Raw genomic sequence first — 8,790 nt, 5'->3', positions numbered from 1 at the left:
CCACCAGCTTTGGGCCCTCGCCCACTTAGTCCTTCCAGGGCTTCCGAGGACTGGGTGCTCAAGGCCAAGCCTGAGCCCCCTGGGCTGCCCCGGGACGCCGCCTCCTCCCCTGTCAGGCTCAGGTCTGAAAGACTCCCATCCTGCCAAGGCACAGGTGACCCCCGGGGTTCCAGGACACCCAAGGCCTCTATCACTGCAGGACAAGAGAGAATCGGAGAATGCGGCAAGGTGGAGCCCGGCCACTCCTCCAGCTGCCCCTTCCTGAGTAAACACAAACGCGGGCTCCACCACCCCTCCAGACCACGGTGTGCTAGGCCAGGCGCCACCACCCAGGGCCACCTTCCGACCCAGCCCGGTCCCGCCCTCTGGCGGGCAGGTTGTTAGGAGAGCTAGGGAGAGCAGGACGGGCCAGACAAGGGCACTCACTGTGGGCCACGCCAGCCTCCACCGTGGGCTGCGGCCCTCGGGCACTGCCCAGGCTGCCACTCTTCACTAGGCGCCCGGTGGGGGAGACCGGGTCCCGCAGACTCCGCCCGGCCCACGTGGTCTGGCGCTGGAGCGGGCGCTGCGGATGTGACTCTGGGGACCAGGAGGGGTGCAGAGGGGTCAGCGGATCCCACCTCCTCCGAAGCAGGCTCCTTCCTCCCTGACCGCTACCCATCCCCAGAAAGCCCACAGCAACTGGCAGGCCGGCCCAGCCCTACGCACCTGTGTGGGAGCTGCCTGCCACCTGCTCACACTGCTGCTGTTGCCGCTGCTGCTGCTGCCGCCGCCGCCTGTCTCTCAAGGGCTGGCGGAACTGAGCAGCCCCCAGGACAACGTTGCGGAGCTGGGCCCAGCGCAGGCGTCCACTTGGCGTGCCCGATGGCCACTTGCTTTCCAACACAGCCTGCCAGACACAGCACCCATCAGGGTGGCCACTGCCACACCCGACCCAGCGTGAGGCCCGGCTCCAGCCCCAGGGTCCAGGTGCTGCCTCCCTCCAGCAGCCTGCCTGACACTGTGGCCATGGCTCAGCCAGGAGGGAAGCAGCAGCTGCCAGCAGCCCCCTGAAGACCTACAGGAAGCCAGGGGACCTGGAGGAAGTGTGCATCCACACTATTACTTCTTAACCATAGGGCTTAAAAGGTAATACAATTAAAAATAAAAATAAATTACAGGGCTTTATAAAAATGATCTCAGAAGGCCAGTGATTTAGCTCAGTGGTGCCACCATCTGCCTCGCAAGCACAAGGACCTGAACCCGAGTTCGATCCCCAGTACCAAAAAAAAAAAAAAAAATCTCAGATTTTGGTCATTAAGTTCCCTCATCTCACATGCTTGTCATCCCAGGACTCTGGGAGTCTGAAGCAAGAAGAGCGCAAGTTCGGATCCTGCCTGTCAACTCAGCATGACTCTGTCTCAAAATGAAAAAATAAAAATAAAAAAGCTAAAGATGAAGCTCAATGGTAAAACCTTTGGTCTCTAGTTCTGATTGGCGGCAGAGAACAAAGCCAGGCATGATGGTACATGTCTGTAATCCCAGCATGCATGAGGCTGAGGCAGGAGAATCCCATGAGTTTGAAGCAGGCCTGGGCTACGTATACACTGTTTCAAAACAAACGGAAGCTGAACTCAGGTAACAGAGATTTGTCTGCTCATGTTCTACCTGACCTGTTCATGGTAGAACCTTTGGCAAGTCACAAATTACTGCAAGCTCATCTGTAAGACAGGGCGGATCCTTCTACTCCACAGGCCATTGTGGGGATAAAATGATCTACAACGTGCAGTGTGGTACGTTTAGAGCAGTGTCTGCCACTCTAACACCGTTAGCTCTAGTCAAGGCTGTTGTGAGTGAGAAAGGAGTCAATTAGGGAAACCATCTGTCAGTCATGGGCAGTAGTGCATGCCCAGAATCCCAGCACTCTGGGAGGCTGAGGCAGGAAGACTGCAAGTTCAACCCCAGTGTAGGTAGTTTAGTAACTCTGTGAAGTCCCAAATCAAAAGCAAAAAATAAAAAAAGGGATGGGATGCCAAACATGCAGGGCATGAAGCTCAGCGGTGTACCATCTGCCTGGCAAGCATGAGTCCCTGAGTTCAATTCCCGGCACACACACACACACACACACACACACACACACACAAACAAAAAAAACCCAAAAACCAAAACAAAACAAAAAACACATACTAATTAAGGAAAAAAAAGCTGGTGTGAAGGCCCTGGGTTTGACCACCCCCCAGTACTGCAAAATAATAATTAAAAATGTGGGTGCTGAGGCCCCCAAGGAGCACAAGTGGAGGCAGTGGTCTGCACACTCTGCTGGTCGGTACCTTGTTGTAGTAGCCGTAGGTGATAGTGTTGGGCACAATGCCCGCCCGCCGCATCTCCAGCATGACCCGCACGGACAGCACAGGCTGCCCGTAGTGTGAGCACAGCTGCATCAGCACCCGGTAGCACACCTGGGTGGGGGATGGGAGGTGCAGACCCTCAGGAGCCTCCCCAGCCTCCCCGCACCCCACCCTGATGGCTCCGTCTTGTGAAGGCCGGTGCCGTGCCAGGCCAGCAGCACACATGTTCACGTGTGTGTGTGTGTGTGTGTGTGTTCCATGTGCCCCGCTCCAGTGCCCCTCTGCTCCCTGGCCTCTAGCAAGTTTCCCTCTCGCAGCTGCAGTGCTACACAGCCTCGCGGGACCAGGCATGGCACGGTGCCCACCTCGTCCGGAAGCACCACCTTGCGGCTCTCCATCTCGCGCAACACATGGTAGGCTGTGTGCAGTGCCCGCACCCGGGAGGGCGCCGAGCGCACATAGGCAGGAAGACACAGGAACCACAGCCCATAGCAGTGCCCCAGCAGGCACCGGGCCCACAGCTCCGGCACCATCGCGGACTTCTGCGCCATCCGCTGTGCAACCTTCATCTCCTGGGCGGGACAAGGACACACCAGGCTGAGGCCTGCTGGGCAGGCCTAACACAGCTCGGGGAAGCCGGGCATAGTGGCACATACCCATCATCCCAGCAGTCTGGAGACTAAGGCAAGAGGATCCTAAGTTTGAGTCTAGCCTGGGCAACTTAGAAACTTAATGAGACTCCGTCTCAAAATAAAAAAATAAACAGGGCTAAGGATATACCTCAGTGCAAAGGACCTGGGTTTAGCTGGGCATGGTGGCACACGCCTGTCATCCCAGCACTCGGGAGGCTGAGGCAGGAGGATTGCTGTGAGTTCAAGACCAGCCTGGGGGTCAGTCTCAACTACACAGTGAGACCCTGTCTCAAAAAACAAAAACAAAAACAAAAGACAAACAAACAAAGGGCCTGGGTACAGAAAGAAAAGGAAAGGGCAGGGAAGGGAAAGGAAGGGAAGGGAAGGGAAGGAAAAAAGGAAAGAGAGAAAAGAAAAAGGAGAGAAGCAAGCGTGTGGAGAGGCACCAGGTACAGGGCCTGTGCTGACACGGCAGGGCGAGGCCTCACGGGCTGCGGCCCTGCTGGGGGCCTCAGGCAGGCAGAGAAGCTCGGCCCCTTGGCACGGGCAGGTACCCAGGAAGAGGCGCTCAGGAGACAGAGATAGTGATGATGATGGTGACCCTGACAACAGTAACAACGGCTCACGTGTGTGTGTGCTTTTTATGTCCCAACACCTTTAAGGGGTGATCACCCTCATTGTGCAGACAAAGAAACTGAAGCAGCAACCCTCAGCCTGAGCCAAGCTGCCCCGCAGGGCCCACCTGCTGCTCACCTGTTTGGTACGGCGAGGGGCAGGACTGCTAGGGGCGCTACGAGTCGGCCCCGGCACAGGCAGAGCCCCTGCTCGCTCTTGAGGAGACTCGAACAGCTCAGCCCGCAGCTCTGGGAACCCATCGTAGCTGCACGTGTGGAGAGAAGACAGGAGACCCTGAGGCTGTCGTGCACGGCCAAGCAACTGGACTTCGACAGTTCGAGGGCCTGGGGACCTGTGAGGCCACAAGAGACTCTCACCAGTACTGGGGAGCAGCGTCACTGCCTTCGGGTACCGGGGGCTCCTCTGGGGGCGTGATGAAGACTGTGAGCTCGCTGCCTGACAGCTCTTCCAGTTCCACCAGGGGTGCGGGCTCAGGCTTCTCCTGCTCGGGGTGGACCTGGACAGGCGAGAGTGGGCACAGAGTGAGCATCCCAGCGTGTCCAGGAGGGGTCCCTGGAAAGCACACCCGCGGGAGGAGCCCTCGTGGCGTGGCGGAGAGACAAGCGGCAGGTGTGGCTCAGGCACCATCCCTGTCACAGCTGCCACACTGGGCACAGAGAAGGGACTACAGGATACCTTGTCAACACAAGAGTCGAAAAACTCCAGGGCAGCATGGCGCGCAGAGCCGAAGGAGCACTCCTCGATGAACTGGGAGAACATCTGTGTGCGCAGCAGCTGGGAGTACAGCTTGTGGCTGCAGCGTTCGCGGGACTTGAGGAAGCCTGCGAAGACGGGGACAAGGGTGGCGGGGAGGGCGTCATCAGGCCGGCCCCACAGACCAAGGGGCCAGCTCGGCCGCCCCCAACACCGCGGTCCCTCGCAGTCCTCCCTTCGGGCATCTGCACCCACGGATGCAGGCCAGGGGTTCTCCGAGAACAGCCCCTCAGCGGAGCTTCACCCGTGGTGCCCTCTGTGAACCCACCCGGCTCCCGCCTCAGAGGAGGTGCGGGTCAGAGCCCGGAGGACAGAAGCCCCAGCCAAGTGGCCCCCACCCCGGCCACCACCCTCATCCTTGGGAGCTCCCGGCCACTCCCGCCCAGGACGCTTGTCTCTTCACCCTGAAGGTAGAACAGGTTGTCCACGTCGCGCGCGCCCTCAAAGGGCGCCTGGGTTAGTGGGCGCAGGAAGTCCCGGTAGCCTTTGAGCAGACAAGCCATGAAGCGCAGGAAGGCTCCCTGCACCGCCCGCTCCAGGCGAGCCCGCCGGCCGCACACTGCCTCGTAATCCGTCAGCAGAAACTCCAGGGATGCCTCCTCCTCGGGGCCTGTGTAAGCTGGGGGCAGGTGTGCCAGGAGTGGGGCCAGGCCCGCGGCACCAGACCCCCGCTCCTCACGCGGGTCCCCTCCGGGGACAGCTCCGAGCCTCTGCGGTGACTGCTGCCCTTCAAGCCCTGCTCCAGCTGGAATCCGACCCCTCTCTCCCACCAGACCCTCACTCCTCTGCCCTCCTCCAGGGCTCCCACACTGAGGCTGAGGAGGGCACCTCCTGCCTCGCAGCCCACCCGGGCCTCTCACTCTGGTCCAACTGCTGGTACAGGTTTGTCAGCGTGGCCAGCAGAACCTTATAGGGTCTGCGGGGCAGGGTCCGAGGGGAGAGGGGCTTCTTTTCCTCCGTCCTGGAAGACAAGCACAAGAACAAGGACAACAGGGCTCCTCGAGAGCCTCTCCTGCTTTTTGCCCGATGCTCTTTTTTGGTACCAGGGACTGAACTCGGGACCCTGTGCTCACAAGGCAGGCGGGGAACCACTGAGCTGAATCTCCAGCCCACGATGCTCCTTTTGAGCCAACCCACACATCAGCCCTCAGGGAGCCCTGCAGTCCCCACAGGGCACCCAGCCGCCTCTTACTGGAACAGCGTGTTGGTGTCAAGATCAACACAGATGACGTCAGCAGGTGGGTCGTGCAGATCGAAGTAGCTGGAGTGGACGCCCACAATGAAGGGCACGGGGGCACTCAGCACATCCGCCAGCACCAGGGGGCACAGCGGGATGTAGGGGCATTGCCAGTGCAGCGGGAAGATCATCTGAAGCGCCAGGAAGGGACCACTGAGCAGGTGGGACAATGGCAGGGAACGTGGGGGGCAGGAGGGGAGGACCCCATCCCTGACTGAGGACCTGCCCCAGAAAAGAGTCCAGGGACAGAGGTCAGCATTCTGTGAAGGCGGACCAGGCAGCGTGGCACTCACAGAAACGAGGGCCTCGCAGACGCTGGTGAGCAGGTCTGGCCGCAGAGAGTGGACTAGCAGTTTGTGCTCCGTGAGCACAGCCAGCAGCAGCGTGACAGCCAGCTCAGGGCCCAGGCTCTGCAGCAGCTGCAGGAAGCTGGCACCACTGGAGGCAACAAGAGAGGGGAGTGGGTCTGCCTGGAGTCTCCTCTCTGGACGTAGCCACAGTGGCACCCAGCCGCCTAGCACCGATCCCCCAACATACCTGAGGGGCAGCGGGGAGGACACAGGCTGACAGAGAAGCAGATTGTCATAGGGAGACATCTGGGAGGGCAGAGGAGCCACGGGTCAGGACGTGACGGCAACCCTGCCGCCCCCGCCACCCCAAGCGCCCACCACAGGTCACCTGCACTAGGATGCGGGGCCTCTGTGGGGAAGGGAACGGCACATTGTGGATGAAGTGGGAGATGTGCCTGGGGGAGAGGAAAAGTGGTAAGCAGACACTCCAGCCTCTCTGTCACGTTCCCATCTCTCACCCTCGAGAACGTCCCTCCCCTCTAAGGCACACTCTGATGTCTGCATCAGCTACCACAGCACTTATGCAGCCAGGGGTGGTGGCGCACACCTCTAATCCTAGCCCTCACAAGGGTGAGGCAGGAGGATCACTGCCAGTTTGAGACCATCCTGGGCTACAAGTTCAAGACCACCCTGAACTGAACTAAATAGTGAGACTCTGTCTCAAAAAAAAAAAGTGCCCATCAGAAGACAGGTCCCCTCCAGGCATACACAGCCCTGCCTGCCAGCACCCAACTACCAAGTACAGGCTTGATTTCAGGGCCCTCGCCTCTCAGCCAACGATATTTTTTTTTTCAAAATACTAGGGACTGAACTCAGGGCTTTCGCTCTAAGCTACATCCCACACCTTTTTTCCTTTTTTGTACGATTTATTATGAAGCAGTGTCTCACTATGTTGCCCAGGCTAGGCTGAACTTGTGCTCCTCCTGCCTCAGCCTCCCAGACTGCTGCAATGAGCCACCTGGCCCAGCTCAGCAATGATTTTTCCAATGCACTAACCATGCAACCACACACCAACTACACACTACCATGTCCACCCCATCCCCACCTCTGCCCTCATCTCCCCAGCACCCCCACCACATCCCCCCATAACTCCTTCCTAGTGGAAGGGAACCCCGCTCACGCTTCCAAGGGCAGGCGGTGAGGACCCGAGACAGAGTAGCGGTAGAGGAAGGTGAGGAAGGCGCGGAAGGCAGGGAAGGCCGGCCAGCGGGACAGCACAGCAACGGCACGGCGGCTGCGCACCGCCCGGCCCCCCAGCGCCCGGCCCCTCTCCACGGCGCTCAGCAGGCCCAGCGCCCGAGCCTGCCGCTCTGACAGCCTGGCGCGAGGGAACGCCTCGTAGAACTGCAGGGCAGCACCGTACACCTGGCAGGGCACGAAAGGGTGGTCAGGGCCCCGCAGAGCCCAGACTCCCTAACCACACCCACATACCCACCTTATCACCAGCAGCCCCCGTGAGCACGAACGTAGAGAAGACGGGCACGGGGTACTTGGTGTGGGCAGGCCAGCACTCGATGGTGGCCCCCATGGGCAGGCAGAAGACGGGCACCGACTCGGGGAGTGGGAACGCCTCATTGTCTTCCTCCGGGTAGCGGCCCAGCAGCTCTGCACCCCACAGTGAAGATCCCAGCAGAAGGTTCCATCAGACCCCGAGACCCCCGGGAAGGCCCCAGCCAGGACCGGCAGGACGTGCAGGGACAGGGCTCACTCACCTGCCTCGTACACCAGCGTGTTGGCCTTGGCCAGGCCCACCTTGTAGCACAGGTGCACCGCCGGACCCCACTGCCCAGCGATGGAAGAGACAAGCAGTCACACAGCCAGCCGAGGCGCTGGCTCCTTTCCTCTCCTACCCAAAGTGGTCGTTTGTCTCCAGAGGCCCATGGGGCCCGGTCATCCAAGCCCAGTCACCGTCTGGCCTGGTCCTGCATGAGGCCTGGCCAGGCTGCCTGCAGTGCATGCCCCACCCCGTGCCAGCAGGAGGCTCAGCTCCAGGCCCACAGCCCACTCACCATGCCGGAGTTGAGGCTGCGGGGCAGTCGGCAGTAGGTGTGAGGAGTGCCCTCGCCCTTGCTGGGCAGCACCAGGCAGAGGTCAGTGATGCCCAGCGCATGCAGCCCTGCCCCTTCTGCTGCCCGCCGGTAAGTGAGGTAGGTGCGGGGATGCCCAGGGCCTGGAGGAGCCAAGTTGGCCGAGTGGCTGTAGGGTGTCGTGTCCAGCACTTGGAATCCAGGCTTGGGACGGTCCTTCCCCTCATAAAACACCCTTGGCACGGACAGCAAAAAGACATCAAGGCTCAGGGCAGAGGAGGCCCCAGGCCTGGTGGACCTGCCCGCCCAGTCCCCTAAACCCACCCTCAGAACTGGCCCCAGCCCGAGCCAGAGCTGGCCTCTGCTGCACGCTGCCCCAGTGCCCTTGCCCCACATCTCCCAGTCTCCCAGTCTGATGCTGAGGGCCAGGGCCAGGGCTGACTCCAGCCACACCCCTCACACCCTCAGGAAGGTCCCACCTCATCTTCCTAGTCCCAATCCTCCTTTTGGCTGGGTCCTGGTGATTGAATGCAGGGCCCTTCACACCGAGCTACACTCCCAGCCCTTTTTTAAAATAGTTTTTGAGATAAAGGTTGTGCTAAATTGCCAGGCTAGGCTCAGATGTGATCCTCCTGCCTCAGCCTCCCAGAGAGCACAGGTGTGCTAGTATGCCCATCCTGCAGACAAGCGAACAGGCCCTCAGAGGATCTCCATAACCCAGCCAAGATTAGAGGGCTGGGGGCCGGGGATTTAGCTCAGTGGTGCCACCACCTGCCTCACAAGCTCAAGGTCCCGAGTTGGATCCCAGGTACCAAAAAAAAAAAAAAA

General features: G+C 60.2%; 1 protein-coding gene across 1 annotated transcript in view; it reads right to left on the bottom strand.

The window, feature by feature from the left end:
- Dennd4b (DENN domain containing 4B) overlaps positions 1–8,790 on the bottom strand; it is a 13,929-nt gene that overhangs the window by 3,477 nt on the left and 1,662 nt on the right. Inside the window, 18 exon segments of the mRNA XM_033758284.1 lie at positions 2–193; positions 427–579; positions 709–889; positions 2,310–2,438; positions 2,693–2,899; positions 3,713–3,839; positions 3,952–4,091; positions 4,271–4,416; positions 4,752–4,967; positions 5,209–5,309; positions 5,541–5,716; positions 5,879–6,023; positions 6,123–6,181; positions 6,264–6,330; positions 7,056–7,300; positions 7,371–7,540; positions 7,648–7,717; positions 7,945–8,197. Coding sequence (XP_033614175.1) covers positions 2–193; positions 427–579; positions 709–889; positions 2,310–2,438; positions 2,693–2,899; positions 3,713–3,839; positions 3,952–4,091; positions 4,271–4,416; positions 4,752–4,967; positions 5,209–5,309; positions 5,541–5,716; positions 5,879–6,023; positions 6,123–6,181; positions 6,264–6,330; positions 7,056–7,300; positions 7,371–7,540; positions 7,648–7,717; positions 7,945–8,197 — 2,777 coding nt within the window.

Source organism: Fukomys damarensis, unplaced genomic scaffold (assembly GCF_012274545.1).
Source record: "Fukomys damarensis isolate Sample0158 unplaced genomic scaffold, DMR_v1.0_HiC HiC_scaffold_33, whole genome shotgun sequence".
In the NCBI taxonomy this organism is placed as follows: Eukaryota; Metazoa; Chordata; class Mammalia; order Rodentia; family Bathyergidae; genus Fukomys; species Fukomys damarensis.
Note: the sequence above shows the minus strand (reverse complement) of the source record. Positions and strands in the feature narration are given on the sequence as shown.